Consider the following 20,603-nt stretch of genomic DNA (forward strand, 5'->3'; position numbering starts at 1 on the left):
GCCTGGCCCAAACATATTTCTTTTTCAAAAGAACTGTAAACCTACTCAATTGACATAAAATATGTCTATAATAAGAAATGGCAATAATCACACTACTATGTTCTTAGTTGACTGTCCTATGAAAGAAAAGTACCTAATGCCTATGTGAGTGTTTTTGGTAAAGACAGAGTTATCTCCTTTTCTGCCTTAAGAATATATATATTTCTGGCTGGGTGCAGTGGCTCACGCCTGTAATCCCAGCACTTTAGGTGGCCAAGGCAGGCGGATCACCTAAGGTCAGGAGTTCAAGACCAGCCTGACCAACACAGAGAAACCCTGTCTCTACTAAAAACGCAAAAATTAGCCAGGCATGGTGGTATGCACCTGTAATCCCAGCTAGTCGGGAGGCTGAGGCAGAAGAATCGCTTGAACCCGGGAGGTGGAGGTTGCGGTGAGCCGAGATTGTGCCATTGCACTCCAGCCTGGGCAACAAGAGTGAAACTCTGTCTCAAAAAAAGAAAAAAGAAAAAAAAGAATATATACATTTCTTTTAGAGACAGGGTCTTGCTGTGTTGCCCAGGCTGGACTCATACTCCCGAGCTCAAGTGATCCTCCTGCCTCAGCCTCCCAAGTAGCTAGGACTACAGGTGCACACCACTGCACCCAGCTAACAATATATTATTTATTCAAATCAACCTGCTACCAAAAAGATATAGTGTTCCCAATTTCAACACTTCAAAAAATCAAAATTTACAATTCATTTAATAAAAATAACACCTCAGCAAAAATCACACCTTCACATTCTTTAAAAAAGTCCAGTCAGTATCTTATTTTGAAGACACATAACACTGACTCAAATCATAAAAATCGGTTGACTTTCTACTTTAACACAGTAGCTTCATTCCTGGCATCTATTTAAAGGTTTGGTACAAAAGACTGGGGCAAAGATCAAGGTAAAAATCTAAAACTTTCACATCAAATCTTAAGATGTCAACAAACTACAAAGCAAATCAACACATACTGACACATCAGACGAAAGAAAACCATAACTGCCAACTTTTCAGTTGAATCTTTTAGGTTTTGATCCGTCACTGAACTCAAAGTTAGAATAAAGTCCATTAGTATCAGAAACAAAAATAAGATCCTATAGCCTCAATGACTTTAAACAGAGGGAACTGGAATCTGCTTAGCTGAAGTGCTGTCATATTCCTGCATTAAGTCATTAGTGGTGTGATAATGCATGGCAATATATGAATTGGCAAATCCAAAAGAGTTTACTGGCTGTAAGTTACATGGGCTGCTCCCCTCCTGGGAAGGGCTGCTGTTATAGATGCTGTAGTAAGGTTCAATCCGAGTGTTGATGGGGGTTGAGCTGCTCTGACCACAGTGTTGATGTCCAGCAGAGATCTTGGGACTCACCACACTTTCCTTTGAATGACTTGGGCCACAAGCCTGGTCCACAAATTTCTTCTGTGGCTTTGGAGATAACATGTAGGCAGAGTTTGTTTCATGATGGGAGGATTTGTTTCTGTTGACTTCGAGGTTCCCTTTTCCCATGGCTCGAAGTCGAGTCTTTTGTTTGCAGCAGAAAAAACCCAGGCCTATGTACTGGAGGCACCAGAGCACTTTCCTTCTCAGCCCTGCACTGTTCCGAGAATATATAAAAGGGTTTAATCCTGACTTGAAAAATATAAGGGTAAATCCAAACAATTCAAACTGGTAAAGAATGAAGCTCCCATTGCTGGAGAGAACCACCTGTACCAAGGAGATTCCCAGTGGAAGACAGCACACCAGGACTGACAGCACAATGATCACGCAGGTGACCACGGCTTTGGAATCCTTGGCAGTGGAGAGGTTGATGGCTGATACCAGCTGGAGTCGGCTCGCTGCAGGGGTGGCCAGCTGGTTGGGACTCTTGGTATATCCACGGGTCTGAACGTGCTGCAGTTTGTTGTAATTCTGGTTCCTATACAGAGCCGGCATGGCACACTGGATGGGATCTCCACCTCCCTGCACAGGGACCCCCATGAAAGGCTGTGGTCTGGAAGCATCGACTGTGATTACAGGGGGACACTTTCTGACTTGAGCGTTCTTCCGCAGGGTCTGAGCAATCATGATGTAAGAGACAGAGACCACAGCAACACAGAAGGTGAAGTCGACCACATAGAGAGACAAAATGGCTTTCCCTTTTCCAGCAATCAGACTGGACATGGGAAGACAGAGGTGGGACTTGCTGGTTTTCAAGGTAGCCAAGGTGGCAAGGGTGAAGCTGGTGGCCCAGAGAAGCAGGGTGAGGAGGACGGTGCAGGGAAACGAGGCCATGCGATTAGGTTGCTTCCCCAACACCATGCGGAGCCGGTGCAGGGCAATCACTGCCACTGTCTTCAGGGACATGATGATGAAGCCGGAACTGGTGAGATGGAAAGTGAAGCAGAAAGCATCTGGGATACTACTGGCTGAGCTGAAGAATAACACAAAGGTGAACATGGGTGCCGTCACTCCACAAATGAAGAGGTCACAGAAGGACAGGTTCAGGATCATGAAATCAAAGTTGGTTCTAAATTTCCTGAAGGCTGGATCGAAGAAGGACAAGAAGACAATGAAGTTGCCGTAGGAACCCAGGCAGAAGATGACCGCCAGTAGAAAAGTACAGGTCACCAAGGTGGCTGTGTGGATGAGATCCTGAAGACCCTCCTGGAGAGAGGTGCTGTTTCCTTCCGGTGAGTGAGGCACATGGAGCGAGGTGGCATTGGGGGCATCTTGAAGGTGGCCTGTTGAGTTCATCTTCAGAGAGAAATGTCTCCTTCTTCTACTCCCCAAAAACACGCAGTGAGTCAGGACCTCAGCTCACAGACGAACAATATGAACAATATGTGACAAAAGAGGCCCAAGGCAGATGAGCCTACACACAAAAATGCATACCCAGAAACAGAAAGGGATTAATGTAGAAACAAAGGAATTCATACAGTGATCTCATTATTAGTAGTAATAGTATTAGTACTAATATCTGTCACCTTGAGAGAAAAATTTATTCATTTATTAGCGATGGGGTCTTGCCATGTTGCCCAGGCTGAACTTGAACTCCTGTGCTCAAGTAGTCCTCGTGGCTTAGCTTCCTAAGTAGCTGGGACTACAGCATGCACCACCAAACCCAGCTCTCTCTCTCTCTCTCTTTTTAACGAAAGCACTAGAATTTTTCAGCTCTGACTTGGTGCACAGAAAGCATTTCTCCTCACAAGGCCCAACACAGAAAAAGATACAAACAGATGCATTAATCCAGCTAATATTTAGTTGTATGACACAGAGGTTTTCAAACGAGTTTAAGTGTCACCTGGAGAGCATGTTAAAAAGTTTAAGTTATCACTTGGAGAGCAGATTTCTTGGCCTCGCCCCTTGTGATTCTGTTTGAGGGGTGTGCAGATGTTACTTTTAGAAACACTTCTGTGTCAGGCACTGAAGATATACAAGAACGTAACCTCTCCATCAAAGAGATCACAATCTAGTTGGAGATCAATCTAACTATGTAATTATAGCCTAATAAGGTTGCAGGGTGCTATGAGAGCATGGAAGGGGGGAACCTACTCCAACGTGGAAAGGGAGCTGGGAAAGGATGAAGGGCGCTTTAGCGAGTAGGGGCCAGCTGGATGAAAGGTCGGGGGTATGGAGTGGGGACAGACAGGCTAGGAGAAGTGGGGGTGGGTCTTTGCAGGAGAGACACTGAGGCAAAAAACTGCACGTGCTTGAAATACAGGTTGGAGGGTATTGTTGATGCATAATGTGGCCCTTCACATATTTCCCATAAATCATTAACAAATCCTGTTTCATTCCCTGTGAAGAATCCTTTATTTCCCAGTATTCATAATTTTTCCCCCAGCTTGCAATGTCTTGGCCAATTAACTGCATATTCTCCTTTGGGAAAAAAACCTTGTGTACAACTACATGTGAGGGGGAAAACTGGAAGTAACCAAGGATGTTGGAATTATACTAGAAATTTACAAGGTGCAAAGCACCACATTGTAAAGTCTAAACTGCTATATAAATGTGAGTTACCATCAACCCAACAAGAATATCCTGATGGTGAAGCAGGAGGCATGCACCCATTCCTGCATTTGTTCACTCAATTTACATTAATTATGTGTATACCATATGCCAGTATTATGCCAGGTGCTAAGTGCTAGGATGAGTAAGGCACAGTCACTACTTTAAAAGAATAACTTCTTGCTTTCCTAACTTCTTTTTTTCTATTTTGCAATGAGACTTAATGTGCACTCACACAAATCTACATTGTCCTAAATCCCAAAGTCCTGCATGGCTTGGTGCCCAACCTGCTCCCAACAGATGCTTCTGGTGGGACCGGCTAAGCTGTTCCTTGGAGACAACACTATGTTCTTGACAACCAAAAAGCGTTTGCCTTAATCTAGAATTTTAGGAATAATCAGTGGCACTGTGGAGGTCCAGGGCTGATGTTCAGTGTACTTAACCACAAGCTCAAGCTGGATCCCAGCTGTTAACCCTTTAGTTGCCAGATGAAGGGGGTATAGAGGAATGAACCAGGTCAGTCAGGGATTACCTGGGGCTCCAATTTGCAGCTATGGACTACCCAATAGAGAGGTCTCTCTGCATTTAACAACAGGTACAGCCATGCCAGTGACTATCAGACATATACCAGTCCTGGGAAATCCATATAATTGACTGGTGTCCTTCATCAAGGAAGAAGATATCTTCATCTATACTCTTAACGTTCATATGGTACAGATCAGGACGATACGGTGAATTTGTCCACGGGAAAGTGAGACCAGCTTTTCTATACTTTCCTTTTAAATAAAAGTTCCATAAGAGAAGAAAATCCTGAACTTTTGTTTTTTGATGGTTAGAATTTTTTAAAAATAGTACCAGACAGCTCTATTTCCACTTAAAGGCTGTATACTTGTTTCTGAACACTTTTGATACCTATATAGTGAGAATGACAACTTTTTACTGTTTTTTTAAAATTGCTAACGGGAGGACTAGAGCTAATTTATGAAAAGAGAAGTAGAAGAGAAAACACAATTTGAGGAGGCAGGAAGAGCAGGGAGGTGATACTGGTGTCTCTAACCCCCTCATCTCCAAGGGTTTCCTTGGAAGTAGAGAAATGAAGAGGGGTGAAGAGGGATGCAGGAATTTGGCCTGGGGAAGTTAGAAGAATGAAGAGTCTGGAATTAGGATGCTAAGAGAAATGAAACGTAACTAGGTAATAATGAAGTGAGATGACAGAAGTTATGAAGACTTCAGGCTAAGAGATATTTGGAAAAAGGGATTAAGAGAAAAATGAGATGATGAAACACTAACGTAAGTCAAGAATAGGAGGCAGCAGGAAAAAAGGTGATTTGGGGTAGAGGAGAGGCAACTTTCACGTTTTGTACAGTTACATTTTTCCAACAAATTTTAAAATTTTCAGTATATATATTTTTAATAGAGATGGGGGTCTCACTATGTTGCCCTCGCTGGTCTCCAACGTCTGGGCTCAAGCGATCTGCCTGCTTTGGCCTCCCAAAGTGCTGAGATTACAGGTGTGAGCCACTGCACCCAGCCTTCAATAAATTTAAAAAAATAAGAATTCTAGGTCAGGAAATAACAATGGCAGTATAATTATCAGCATCATTATTAGTATATTAATTTTATCAAGAGCTTAGGATGTGCCAGATACTGTTCTCAATGTTCTACACTATTAGCTTATTGGGTCCTCACGAAACCCTGAAATATTTGGTATAACATCTCCATTTTGCAGTTGAGGAAACCAAGTCAAAGAGAAGTTATTTAAAGTGGTGGAACATGGACTTGAATCTAAGCAGTTGCTCTTCCACACTCTTCACCACCGTGCTAAGCCGAACAACAAAAAAACCTTTTTGGGAGGCATCCCCAGGTCAGCAGTATTCAGTGGTTATTACACACCAGGCACCTATTCTAGAGGCTTTACATAAATTATCAAGCTTTATTTCATTCTCACAATAATCCTATGAATAGGTATTGCAACCCCTTCCCCGCTGAAACTTTGTGGAATCTGAAATTCTAATATATCTATATAGCTATATCTACATCTATGTAGTACAGATAGACACACACACACACACACACTCTTCTACGTATCTTTTTGGCAAACTTGATAATCGTAGTGCACATATAATGTAATCATAAGTCACTCCTATATCTCAAATTATCTCAAATTAGAAAAAAGAAGGAATCATGGGCTGGGAAGAGAAAAGGGAGAAAAAGCAGAGGACAGAATAGACGAAAAGGTTTGCAGAAACACTGTAGTGTAATAGAAATCAAGAAAATTGAGGGAAAGTAAACTCAGGTCTTAGTAGTAACCCCTGAGACTTTAAGAAAGAGGAGGCTGTGACCATAATTTGGAACGACATGATGATGGCAGAAAATAAAAGTGATTTTGGAAGGGGAGTAAATTAATACTGATTTGCTACTCTTAAATATTAAATAAAGGTTACCCATGTTATCTGCAATGCAAACATACAAGCTACTCTTTATCTTTGAGACGGAGAATAGGTTATGGAAGAAGATGTGATTAAAGTCATAAAATCAGAAAGACTTTCAGTTGGAACACCAGTCTTAAGCATGCATATTAGCTGCAGTAAGACAGAACGAATTCACATGCATATTCTTACAACTGAGACATCCTGAAGTAAGCAAAGAATATTGATGAAAATTTATTGTATAATTTGAGTGGCAATGATTTTCCATTAAGATGTGTGAACAGCCTGTGATATACCTAGTGTGCTGTTTAAATTTTTAGTAAATATTAAAACATGTTATAGGGGCTTTTATAAGTTAACTCACGACCTGAATTCTTCCAACCCATTCCTCGCGCCCCCCTCAGAATGTCTTAGGTTAGCATTTTCAGAGCCTAACCCTCAGAGAGAGCAAGGTTCTGTATTATTGTGATTCCCATTGTATTTCTGTTGATCAGGAAAACCTCAGGGAGGTTAGATAACTTCCCCAAGGTCACTAAGAGTCGAGCCAGATTCATCGGATTTCAAAGCCCTTGCTCTTTCTATCCAGCAGAACTACACTGAACCCGGAGCAGCTAATGGGATGGGAAGGCCTGAGTCATTTGATGGGAGGGATGAAGAGGCCATGGAGCCCTCAGCCTGAGGACAGAGTGGGAAACTGCAGGCAGGGGAGGTCGACCCCCCGTGAGGGGCTTGCGGTGGGGAGGCGCTTCCCGGACAAGGGTGAGGTGACGGTAAGGAGGGCCTACTAGGTCGGGCCAGGTAAGCTTGTAAACGAATCCGCAGAGGCGTGATGGGTTAGGAGGGCTCAGCCGGGTAGGGGCGTTGGTTGGTTGGGGGATTCCACGGCTGAGCAGAGCCTGGGAACCGGCAAGGACGGGCGAGAAGGCTACCCTGCAGGCCGCACCAGGAAGACAGGTACGCGGAGCTGGGCCTGGCCCTGCGCAGCCGCGCTCCTAGCTATCCCGCCGGTCTCCGGGAGCCGTTCCCAGCATCGTGGGGTCGTCCTCCTCCAGGGGCCCGCGGCCTCTCACCTGCCAGGTGGCCGCAGCGCCTCCCCTCCTCCTCCATCTCGCAGTCCGGACCCCAGCTCCGCCTGCCGCTCCGGATGATGCAGGACTAGAGGCATCATCGCCATCGCCACCGCCTCCGCGCATCCCGGGAGCCGCGGCAAGACGCGGGCGCAGAGGCGCAGTCACGGAGACGCCCAGGGCACCGCCCCCTCCGCCGGACACCGGGCCTGGCGGCCCGCCTGCGCCCCGCACCCTCCGCGCCTCCGCCGCCGGCCTCCCGCGGCCCAGAGCCCGGACACTTCCGCTGCCCGCCGCACGAGGGGCGCTTGAGCCAGAAGGTTTTTCAGGCTCGCAGTTTTGCTGTTTGGGGAACCCAGGCTTCCTGATATAGCCAAAACCTGAAACGCAGAGCAAAGTGGAGTGGGAAGGAAGGGAAAGATAGGGGTACTGATGGCACGCAGGGACCCAGGTTTGATTACCTGGGTCAATCGGCTGCTTACCCTGCCCGCAGCCCACCTCCTCCTCGTTCCCTGAAATTGGCGGCGGCTTCCAGTTTGGAACTTTGAGACCTAGATTTTACAAATCAAGTCATTGTAATATAATTTAAATTAAACCAATTTGAACTCACCTAAGCTCTCTTAAGGTATTAGTGAATTAAGTGAAGGAACTCAGCAAGGGGACTAATTGGCAGGAAACATGAAAAGTATAAAGAAACTGCCCATGCAAATAAAACGACCAAGCCCAGGAATCATGGATATTAATGTATTACTTAATACTATATTGAATGTAAAAAATCTTAATAAGTCATAGTGCAATGTATAGGCTAATTTTAGTAAGCAAAAACACAAAACTAAAACTACTATCCTCTCTTTCTTCTACAATTCATACATGTCCAAAATAATGAACTCCTAAGATAGGTTTTAGTCTGAACAATCAAGTAACACTCCTAAGTATGTCTGCTATTATGGGTACAAAATAAAACCAGTTAAACTCTTCCTCCTTCAGTATCCCAACCTGGCTAACTAGGATCTTACTACTTTTCTAACCTCAGGGATGCTATTTAGAAACAGAGAATGTTATTTGAAGGCCCTGTGCTTCATTCACTCTGGTTACCAGAAAACCAAAGTTGATTCTGTTCAGATGAAATACTCAGAATGTTGCTACTGGATTCTTCATTTAAGCTAACGGTTTATCTTTTTAAAACAGAACTAGCAAGTATCAAGTAATTTAATTAATGCAATTTCTTCAGTTCCCTATGCTTTCATAAAACAAACAAACAAACCCGAAAAAACAAAAAACATGAAGAGGCTGGATAGTTTATTATTCAGTCCAGGAGCTGAGTATCCTATCAGAATTCTGTTTAGAAATAACTTCAAGAAAGTTTTCCAGTTTCCACATATTCCACTTCCCAACCACTTGCAATGAAGCAGTTCCAATGTATGTTGTCAATAATGGTAACCTTGAGTCCCACAAAAAATCAACAGAAAAATACTCATTAGCATTTGGAGTGGGAATTCTGATCAAAAGTATATACCTCTGTATATAAATTAGCTACTGCATAAATAAATGCTAGTCCATTTCCAGGCATTTGGCTATATGAATGGAGATTACAACAGGTCTGGGCTGGATTGAGACCATCAGAGTTACACCTTACCGGAGAAATGGTCTCAAACTGAAAACAAACAAAAAACCACAAATCATAAAGGATTCTAGAGATGAAGAGGAAATCAGAACTTATCAAAGTTCCAGAACTAGCTAGAACCATTCAACAAGGCTAAAACTAGTATATCTATAAAATCCATAAGTGAGCGAAATTGGAAAAAACATTGGTAGTAAAAAAATGGAAAATCTGCAAATAAATAAGCAGGGCTAATTATAGATCATGAATTGGCTATCAATCTGCCCTGACACTAGCATTCTTCTAATACACTCTTATTATTGCAATGCAAATTGACACATGTGCACTTTAAGGAAAACAGCATATATGAGAGCTGTCAAAATGGTCTTCAAAAAAAAAAAAAAAAAAAAAGTTCTTGACCTAAGCATCTCTTACTCCTTGGAACTACTCCAACAAAAGAAGAGTTTTAAAGCATAAAGGTATGAAAATGTGCACTGTGGTGTAATTCGTAGTACAGGAAACTGAAGACAACCCTGATGTTAAAAAGGAACACTTAAAACAATTAGGATATACTAAGAGACAAAGTCTACAAAAACAATTACAAAGACTATGTAGAAAAAGTTACTTTTCCCATGATGACAGCTCACGATTTTTTTATTTTTTTATTTTTGTGAGACAAGGTATCATTCTGTCACCCAAGCTGGAGTGCAGTGGCCTGATCTCAGTTCACTGTAACCTCTGCCTCCCACATCAGCCTCCCAAATAGCTGGGACTACAGGCACGCACCACCATGCCCAGCTATTTTTTTGCATTTTTTGTAGAAATAGGTCTTTCTCTGTTACCCAGGCTGGTTTCAAACTCTTGGGCTCAAGCGATCCTGAAGTGCTGGGATTACAGATGTGAGCCACTGCGCCTGGCCGAAAGTTAATTTTTTAATAAAACAAAATTGCTCTCTGGTCCTTCTGGCCACACTACTAATTACCAAAAGTGCCCTGCAGCTTAAACGGCTTGGTAATGATAAGTATTTCAAATATTTGAAAACAGCTTTCTCATATATTTGCACGTAAACTTTCAGTCATTTACATTAATAGGTGAGTTAATTTTCCTCCTAAATTTTGAAGCACAATCTGCAGTCTTTGCTTTCTAAAGGATCCATTCAGAAACTAAAGATGTATTTGACCTTAGAAAAATACATACAGGTTTTTTCTTCCCCTCACTTCTCATCCACCCCCATAGAGCGGCCCATGCTCTCTTCCATGCCCAGTCAACAGTGACTTCCAAACACAGGTCAGCCTCACCCCTCCTCCTCTAGTAAACCTTGTTACCACCCTTAACACAGTTCCTGCGGTCCTTCTCATGCTTTTTAATGCACCATATACATTTTAAGAACTATCTTAGACCATATAAGCCATGCAACTCTTTTCTCCCCCCCTTCTCCTTTTCCCTCCTGGTAAAAAATTTCATTTTTCCTATTGGTAAAAATTTAATTCACAGGACAGTGTCACTGGGGGAAATATCAAAGTAGTAAGCAACTTCCAAACCCAGAATCAGAATGACCTGGGAGCATGTTAGGCACTCAGGGTACCCTGTTTTTAGGTCTGTGGTGGGTTTTGTGTGGTTCTCAATCCTAGCTGAACAACTGAATCATCATAGAGCTTCTAATACTGTTATGCCTGAGCACCCCTGCTAGAGAAGTTTTCATTGAGGAACAGAGAGGGCACCCAGTATCTTAGATGTTTTTTTAAAGTTCCCATTTAGGAACCACGGCTAACGCAGTTTCATACAGCTTAATTAGAAAAAGCTGAAGTGGTCAACATACAATGTAAAGCCTCACTTCTCAATGTGTGGCCTCAGGCAGGCATTGATATCATGAAGTGGGAACAATGAATTCCATGTACATTCTAACCAAATCCCCTCATGATTCTTAGGCACATCAATTTAAGAACCAATCACTTAGGACCAGGTACAGTGGCTCATGCCTGTAATCCTAGCACTTTGGGAGTCTGAGGCAGGTGGACTGCCTGAGCTCAGGAGTTTGACACCAGCCTGGGCAACATGATGAAACTGTCTCTACTAAAATACAAAAATCAGCCAGGCGTGGTGGTGTATGCCTACAGTCCCAGCTACACTAAGGCATGAACATTGCTTAAATGCGGGAGGCAAAGGTTGCAGTAAGCTGAGATTGTGCCATTGCACTCCAGCCTGGATGACAGAGCAAAATTCTGTCTCCCACACCCCTACACAAAAATAATCAATCACTTAGGTCAGTGCTAGGTGAACTTTCTGTGATGATGGAAAAGTTCATCGATGCTATTCAGTGTGGTAACCACTAGCTACATGTGGCTAAAGAGTATTTAAAATATGCCAGTGAGACTGAGGGAATAAACTTTTTATTTAATTAAATATAAACAGTCAGATGTGGCTAGTAGCTACTGTATTGTACAGGGCAGACCTAGAAAATTTATACTAGTCAGAGGACATACATTTACAGATACAAATCTATAGCTGCAAAATGAAATCCACAGGAGTCACTGCCTACAGAACTGTCTTCTCCTCTTAATGAAGACAAAAGCCAGGTGTTAAAAACAATCCATTTATTGGGTTTTAAACTAGTTACACAGTTGAAATCAATTTGGCACTACTTTATACAGGGATTACGCCTGTGTATGCTGACACTTAAATACTGTACCAGGACCACTGCTGTGCTTAGGTCTGTACTGAGTCATTCAGCATGTAGATACTAAAAATATACTGTAGTGTTCCTTTAAGGAAGACTGTACAGGGTGTGTTCCAAGATGATATTCACCGATTTGTGAATTATTTCAATCTAGAAGATACCTTTCACTCTATAAACTTGTCATACGCAAACATGTGGTGTTAGCATTGAGAGATGCACACAAAAACGTTACATAAAAGTTCAGACATTCTAATGATAAATGAACTGAAAAAAAGAGAAAAACCCCACATCTCAGTTTTTATAACAAGGAAAGATAAAAGAAAATAATTTAAAAACACAAAAAATGGCATTCAGTGGGTACAAAAGCCCAAAATCACTATAATAAAGAACTACATGTGAATCTTTACAAATTACACAATGATGTTGTGTAAAAGGTTGCATCTGTACAAAGTCTTGCCAATGCTATCTCTACAGTTTATACAATCTTTTACATTTATATAACATATATTAAACAAATCAATTAAATATCAAGCCTTATTAGTCTCTCAACGATTCTGCAGGCAAAATAAAAAGGAAGAGAGAACAAAATAAAGAAAAAAAATTACAAAATTTCCACAAACACAGCAGTCTTTCATTTAGGTGAAGTATAACAATTTTCAGAGGGTCAAAAAATAGTTGTAAAGAATACAGGGAAAAACCAGCCAGTCAGGGTTTTTATTGTTGTTGCTGTTTATTTTTAAAATCACACATTGAATACACACAACAATCAGAAATTTCTTCACCAAATCCCCAATTTTTTAGCAACTGGCTCTATTCAGCACCAAAAACTCCAGTCTGTGGGAAGTGCACAGACACAGACTTCACTTCTGTGTCTTGGTCGAGCAATCCATCAGGTCATTGGTTAGGTTCAGGACTTGCCCTCTTTTCCTTCCCTCTTCATGGCTCTCCAGACCCAAGGTTCTCAAGGCTTCAGATTTATGGCCCACAGCCCTACTACCATCTAAATCCAGCAGCCATTTGGGAAGAATTGAAAATAACTTGAGAAGAATGAAATGACAGGACCTGTGTGACAGATGGGCATTCTCCATTCCAAGTCAACTGTTTCTTAATGAGTTCCGAGACTCTGGTCTTGGATGCCATGATCATACTGGGTAATTATTTCTAGTCTGAGACTTTGTGACTTTGTCAGATGCCTCAAAAAAAAAAAAGTGATCAGTATTCTGGAAACACTTCCGGACAAGTTAGGAAATCAAATGGCAACTGAGAAGCTGTGGAATGCACACTAATGAGATCTAACACAGAAACCACCAAAATGATGAGAGCTCAGCAGAGGCAGTTTTAAAACTTGCAGAGAGCCACCACAGATGGTACCTGAGGGTGTGGAATTTTTGATGAAAAGAGCCTGAAGTGAGGACTAGTCATCTGTATCAGGGAGGAAAAAATTTCAATTAGGTAACAGGACATCCAACTCTAAAAGCCCAATACATGAAATTTTATTCTTCCTATTCCAGTAGAAAGGCTCCCTCTTTAACAGAATGGGTGTAAGAATCCAGATGAAATGTTCTCACAACTTTCTAGAACCCAGAGTCCTCAGGGCCACACAAAATGTCCCAGTCCCACCCAGGAGGCAACTAAGACTAAGATTTATTTTCCTTTATCTAACTATTCCCAAACTACTGACACCACTCATTTACAAAGGTTCAAAAGCTGTCACACATTTTCTCTGCTTTATACCTAAAGCAAGGAGGCACAGAAAAATTCTCATTTCCAATGGCTGTGGCAAAAGCCATGTTTAAAAACAAACAACCCCCACCATCAAACTTTATCTAAACACTGACATCTAAGAATGTCAGCAAAAAGAAAAAATAAAACAATAAATACCTACTTCTCAGTCACCAAACCAATGACATTTGCCTGAGGATGTCACGTCTTTAAATTCAGAACTTTGCCGACTTACCTTTCTATGCATAATAGCATGGTGACACAAGAAGATCGGTGAGAACAAGCAGTTGGTCATCAGTGAATTGCTGTTTGTGTTCCTGCCAGTTGTCATGGTGAGTCCTTCGGAAATTGGATAAGGTTTTTTTTACAGTCATCTGTAAAGTAGACAATCCACATACGTTTTTAACCTCTCTGGACAACCAGGATCATATGTAGGATATTTTTAGTTAAATTACCATCCCTCTAGACTTCAGATCTCACACAATACCAAATGCTACAAAACCAAAAAGCCGATGAGAAGGACAAAGTCAATGGTCTTTTGAGTTACTAAAAATGCCATCATAATTTCCTATTTAATACTAGCTTCCAGTAAAATACTTTGCAGTGCTAGAAAAATAGAAACATAAAATTTATCACAGCTATAGTGACAGTACTTTACTTCCATTGAACTGGGAGGGATAGAAGCTACAATAATTTCCTGACTACCAAAAGATCTCAAATATCCATGGCAGCAAGGTCTCTGTAATTTTTAAATAATTACTGGTGAACAGACTGAGCCCTGGAAGAGGCAGTAGCTTTATGAAAGCAGTTAGTTCAGAGTGTATAGGAAATTATTATTATGGTTTCTTAGAAAACATCACTGATACTACATGTACAAACTAATAAGGAAGAACTGTACCTCAATAGGCTGAGGATCATTTAGATGTGCACTGAGATTCATGAGGAGCTGGGGCATCCAGGTGGGAACATCGTAAGGACTAGAAAGAACACATGCGCCAAGTCCTAGCACCCCAGCATGGCGTTTGACCAACTCTGCAAAGAAAACAGCAACATATGTGCAAATATTTACATGTCTCTAATGCACTTGTGACAGTGAAATAAAATTAGTTTTCAATTATGTTGTTTTCAATATGTGAATTTCTGCATTTAAAATGAATCTACATGTATACACATCAAAAACTTGATTTTAAGGCTAAACTAAAAATAATACTGTATTTAAGAATTTGTCAGCCAGGCACAGTGGCTCATACCTGTAATCCCAGCACTCTGGGAGGCCAAGGTGGGAGGATCACTTGAGGCCAGGAATTTGAGACCAGTCAGGGCAACAAAGTGAGAACCTGTCTCTCCAAAAATACATTTTTAAAATTAGATGGCAGTCAGGCATGGTGGCTCATGCCTATAATCCCAGCACGTTGAGAGGCCAGGACAGGTGGATCACCTGAGGTCAAGAGTTCAAGACCAGCTTGGCCAACGTGGCGAAACCCTGTCTCTACTAAAAATACAAAAATTAGCTGGGTGTGATGGCATGTGAAGTCACAGATACCCAGAGGCTGAGGCACAAGAGGCATTTGAACCGGGGAAGCAGAGGTTGCAGTGAGCCAAGATCGTACCACTGCACTCCAGCCTGTGCCACAGAGCGAGGCTCCATCTCAAAATAAAAAAAAAAAAACAAAATTAGCTGGGCATGGCAGTGCATGCCTGTGGTTCCAGCTGGACAAGAGGCTGAGGCAGGAGGATCGCTTGGGCCTGGGAGGTCAAGGCTGCAGTGAGCTATTGTTCAAAACCACTGCACTCCAAGGAGGGCGACAGAGCAAGACCTTATCTCAAAAAAAAAAAAACAAAAAAAAAAAAAAGATTTTTTCAAGACTTCCATAGTTGTTCATCCATGACAGTATAACTGTACCTAGGCCAGTACAATCCCTGATTCTAAAATAATCTCCAATCAAAATTAGCTTTTTTTCTGGATGTGACGACCCTACCCAGAATACATTGATTCATTAGTTAACACATCATGTATGAAGAAGGTCTATTTCTTAAAACAGCGAATTGCAGCATGTCTGTATTCTAAAGGGTCTCTATTCTTTCTGTAGTGCTGTAAGTTAAAGTCGTTTCAAATTCTCAGTTTCTCAATAAAGGTGTGTGTATTCATGTGTTTTAAAACATATTACATGTGTATATGTGACACATGGAAAACAGAGTTGAAGGTAAGGAAAAGAGAATTTGGACTGGTCAAAATTGTAAACAATATCATTTGGTGTAACAAAGACCTAAAAATACTTTGGCACTTTATCATTTAAAAAATAGAGTTCTCAGGCCGGTGCTGTGGCTCACGTCTGTAATCCCAGTATTCTAGAATGCCCAGGTGGGTGGATCACTTGAGGTCAGGAGTCCAAGACCAGCCTGACCAACATGGTGAAACCCCATCTCTACTAAACATACAAATAATTAGCTGGTGTGGTAGTGCGCGCCTGTAATTCTAGCTACTCAGCTAACAGAGGCATGAGAATTGCCTGAACCCAGGAAGTGGAGGTTTCAGGGGGCCGAGATCATGCCACTGCACTCCAGCCTGGGTGACAGTGGAAGATCCTGTTTCCAAAATATATGTATTATAAAATATGTTTATATTATATATAAAACATACATATGTATATCCCAAAAAGCAAAGATACTAGAACGTACATTGATATTTTATTGGATTCTGTTACTAGGTAACTTTATGACATAATTAACACTAATCAGCAGTAAAAGTTTTATATTCTAAGCACTTCCTCTAAATTCAATAAAATGCCTACTTACTATTAATCTTTTTATGTATTTTCTATTAGGATTATAGTTAACGTGGCAAGATGCATCTTTGTAATCACATTTACATTTCTCTTTAAACATGACATAATAGTCAGATCTTATTCTCGTGTTTAACTTGTGTCTATATTCAACTAGATTGGCAGCTCCTGCAATGACTCTGCACTCTCTCACCAAAGGACTAATGAAGGACCAAATAATCCCCATCTCCAAATCAAAACAAGGCTTGCTCTGTTTAGTTTTTTCTGTCAGTACATCTACATTTAAGTTCTAAATTCCAAAAACAGGTATTTCAGGCCCTCCAAAATAACTAATCTGAGTATCTCTTTTATGAAGCTATTCTGGGTGGAGGGTAGACTGATTACAATAGTTATTAGGTAGCAGTTCTACAGGTTCCTTTGTACTTACCTCAATTTTAGCTTTTCTACATTCCCAAGTCCTGCTTTCTATATGCAAAATTCCTCAAAAGTAGGGAAAACTTTTCCCAATACCTAGCATAGACCTGGGCACATACATACAAGTATTCAATAAATATGAGTAAGCCTGGTTAACCCTCATTAATTCCCAACAGGATATGAGTGTTTTCTACCAGCAATGTTACCTGCAGAAGGAATGGTATCTCCTACAGAACCAGGGTCTCGCTTTCTTTTCTTAGGTAGTTTTGTTTTGCAAAGTTGCTCAAAATGAATCTGCATAGGACTGTCCATGGTAAGGAAGTTACACTGTAGCAGACCGCTTAAGGTAGTAGCAGCCATTTCTCGAACCTGTAGATATAATTATGTCTATTAGAACTGACATTCTAAGTCTGAGGGAATAATGGAGGATAGGGGGTAGTGTGGGAACTGGGGTGAAGACTTTCCCTGAAATTGCATGCAAATTTTGTGTATGCTCTTTGGCAGTTTCTTAATAGAGCTTTCAGCAGATTCTCTGAGTCTGTGGCCTCATAATGGATAAAAACTACATTAGGGTTATGAGCGTAAACTTTTACCTCTTTTAGAAAAATTAAATTTCTCCATAAATTATCTTCCCTACTGATAGCTCTCATCAGGGCTATAACTGTAAAAGCAGTGCCAGAGCCTGACATTAAGATCAAGTTTTCCCAGAGTACATCTCTGAAGGCCACTGCCTTGGCTATTTTTGTTAGTAACAAAGCACAGACCAACCTAATTTCTGTAATTGGCATACATCATAGAGACTTATATCCTGTTTAATTCTTATGAATTTCACAGGCTGCTGTGAGATTATAAACACAGTTTACACAAACACTAAATGAAGCGTGTACACAGTTCATTTCAAATTGGAATGGTAACTCAACTTTTTGGAAAAAAAGCAGTAAAAAGGCACCATTTCACATATAAATCACAAACATTTATGTTTAATGTTCATAATACACAATGATAATTTTAAAAAACAGATGTTTTGCTCTGTTGTATTCCTTCAAAAGGTTTTTCATAAGTTTATCATCATAGTCCGTTGAGTACATAACGTTCTTTCCTGCGTCCGTTACACTAGCATATGAAATACATTGTAAAATGTTTTACTGGTTGCACTATTTCCTATAAAGCTTATACGCCATAATTTTTCTTTTCTTTTTCTTTTTTTCTTTAAGACGGAGTCTCGTTCTGTCGCCCAGGCTGGAGTGCAGTGGCGCGATCTCGGCTCACTGAAAGCTCCACCTCCTGGGTTCACGCCATTCTCCTGCCTCAGCCTCCTGAGTAGCTGGGACTACAGGCACCTGACACCATGGTTAATTTATGTTTTTGTATTTTTAGTAGAGAAGGGGTTTCCCCAGGATGGTCTCGATCTCCTGACCTCGCGATCTGCCCGCCTCGGCCTCCCAAAGTGTTGGGATTACAGGTGTGAGCCACTGCACCCGGCCTCCAAAATTTATTTTCATAATTAACTACTGACTAGATTGCTTTCATATTTTCAGCACTATGCTACAAATATTTGTAATTTGTGTAACTTTTCATATTATAGTATATATTTTCACTCTGAGTTTTTAAGTTTTTAGTTTTTGTAGACATGGGTCTCACTCTGTTGCCCAGGCTGGTCTCCAACTCCTGGGCTCAAGCAATCCTCCTGCCTTGGCCTCCCAAAGTGCTGGGACTACAGGTGTAAGCCTCCGTGCCCAGCCTGCAGTATATTTTCTTAGAATAGATTACGAAAATTGGGATTAGTAAATGTAAATATATAAACAATTTTACTGTTAATTTTATGGCTATTTATTGCTTTTCAAAAAAGCCAGTGCTAACATATAATGACACAAAACTTAAATGTGAACTACCCATTATACTTTACACTGCTTTTCATTACTACACATTTTTGTTTTGTGAGGGGAGGAAAACACGAAATTAGAAGTAGGTAAAAATGCCTCATTGTTTCAAGTTTGCGTTTTCCTGGTTATTGGGAGGTGTGACTTTTTATTGCTTATAGCATGTAGTGTCTTTAAGTGTATACATTATTATAATACCACTACCACTCTAAGTAGTCAGATCTGTGCATGTTTTGATGTGACATCTATTAACTCAAAGGCTTAGAGAGTCATTTCTGCTTCTATTATGTTCCTATAAATAATATCCAAATCCACTTTCTCCTAATTTATTTTTTAAAATGCGGAAGGGGGAGGGGGTTGGCCGGGCATGGTGGCTCACGCCTGTATCCTAGTACTTTGGGAGGCCAAGGTGGGTGGATCACCTGAGGTCAGGAGTTTGAGACCAGTCTGGCCAACACTGTAAAACCCTGTCTCTACTAAAACTACAAAAATTAGCTGGGCGTGGTGGCAGGTGCCTGTAATCCCACCTATTCAGGAGGCTAAAGCAGGAGAATCACTTGAACCCAGGGGACGGAGGTTGCAGTGAGCTGAGATCACACCAGTGCACTCCAACCTGGGCAAAAAGAGTGAAACTCTGTCTCCAAAAAGTGGGGGAGAAGGTGAGTCTCTTTACTATATCAAAAATATACTGTAATATGAAACGTTTTAATTTATTTTTCCCTTACTCTAAATTGCTAACAAATGATCCCCAACACCTTCAACTGATTTATGCTGTTTTCCAGTGACAGGGTCTATTTCTGAGATATTTTACTCCAGGGTACGTGTCTATAATTAATTAACTTTAAAAAGTGAGGAAAGAATAGATTTAGCCTTCTCAACTAAAAACATACTCTTTTCCTCTATTTCTAATAATTTTCCTTTAAATACAGTAAGGTTTCTTTCTTTCTTTCTTTCTTTTTTTTTTTTTTTTTGAGATGGAGTCTTGCTCTGTCGTTCAGGCTGGAGTGCGGTGGCATGATCTCGGCAAGCTCCACTTCCCAGGTTCACGCCATTCTCCTGCCTCAGCCTCCTGAGTAGCTAGGACCACAGGCTCCCGTCACCACACCCAGCTAATTTTTTTTGTATTTTTAGTAGAGACGGGGTTTCACCATGTTAGCCAGAGTGATCTCGATCTCCTGACCTCGTGATCCGCCTCCCAAAGTGCTGGGATTACAGGCGTGAGCCACAGCGCCCAGACTAAATACCGTAAGGTTTCTTTAAACAGTTCTCATTTAGATAACATTGTTTCTCCCCATACTATCAATGAATAGAAATTAGCAAATTATCACTGCTTTTTGGTATTACATGTTGCTTTAAAAAATGATAGTTTTCATGAACATCATGGTTATGTTTACATAACAGCTATGTTTAAACCTCTATATGGAAGAAAACATAAAAATAACTTATAAGGCCAAGGCGGGTGGGTTGCTTGAGCCCAGGAGTTTAAGACCAGCCTGGGCAATAATAATGTGGTGGCGAGTGCCCACTGTCCCAGCTACTCAGGAGGCTGAGGTGGGAGGATCACCTGAGCTCAGGAGGCAGAGGTTGCAGCGAGCCATAATTGTGCCACTGCACTACAGCCTGGAGAACAAAGCAAGACTCGGTCTCACAAAAAAAACACAAAAATCAAACAAAAAAAAAACCACCCCACCATAAAAATGTTCTAAAAGAAGCTCCTAAAAACTACATTTTTAATACAAGTGGTATAATAATTAAAGTTAGGAGACAATGACAAGGTTTCAACCTTTCTACTCCTTTATGTTAGTTTTTAAAGAATACAATAAGAAATTAGGAAAAAAAAAAAATCACAGCTGTAAATATTTTAATTGAAGCCTGTTAAGAGTTGTTATAACCAGTCTGTGAGTACTACTGGGACTAGAAAATATCCACTCTCAGAATGTAAGAAATATAAATAGGCTCATTAGGAAGGTAGAGAAATTTCCATTCCTACTTTCCTGTGAGTAAAATCTATTTT

At 41.0% G+C, this 20,603-nt stretch overlaps 2 protein-coding genes across 2 annotated transcripts in view; both read right to left on the reverse strand.

Annotated features, from left to right (window-relative positions):
* Window positions 1-732: 732 nt before the first annotated feature.
* GPR75 (G protein-coupled receptor 75) lies at window positions 733-7,724 on the reverse strand. The gene is made up of 2 exons (XM_011967083.1): window positions 7,517-7,724; window positions 733-2,881 (listed from the first exon to the last, which is right to left on the reverse strand). The coding sequence occupies exon 2, from the start codon at window positions 2,761-2,763 to the stop codon at window positions 1,141-1,143; it is 1,623 nt and encodes a 540-aa protein (XP_011822473.1). The 5' UTR covers window positions 2,764-2,881; window positions 7,517-7,724; the 3' UTR covers window positions 733-1,140.
* A 3,968-nt stretch (window positions 7,725-11,692) lies between these two features.
* PSME4 (proteasome (prosome, macropain) activator subunit 4) overlaps window positions 11,693-20,603 on the reverse strand; it is a 133,267-nt gene continuing 124,356 nt past the window's right edge. Inside the window, exons 43-46 of the mRNA XM_011967084.1 lie at window positions 16,916-17,078; window positions 14,411-14,544; window positions 13,748-13,886; window positions 11,693-13,212 (exon numbers count right to left, since the gene is read on the reverse strand). Of these exons, the coding sequence (XP_011822474.1) occupies window positions 13,752-13,886; window positions 14,411-14,544; window positions 16,916-17,078 (432 nt within the window). The 3' untranslated portion in view covers window positions 11,693-13,212; window positions 13,748-13,751. The remainder of the gene's footprint in view (window positions 13,213-13,747; window positions 13,887-14,410; window positions 14,545-16,915; window positions 17,079-20,603) is intronic.

Source organism: Mandrillus leucophaeus, unplaced genomic scaffold, assembly GCF_000951045.1.
Source record: "Mandrillus leucophaeus isolate KB7577 unplaced genomic scaffold, Mleu.le_1.0 Scaffold786, whole genome shotgun sequence".
NCBI lineage: Eukaryota > Metazoa > Chordata > Mammalia > Primates > Cercopithecidae > Mandrillus > Mandrillus leucophaeus.

What these genes read in the sequence shown, in the direction of transcription:
- GPR75 (XM_011967083.1), bottom strand. Translation starts at nt 2,763, where the DNA reads ATGAACTCAACAGGCCACCTTCAAGATGCCCCCAATGCCACCTCGCTC.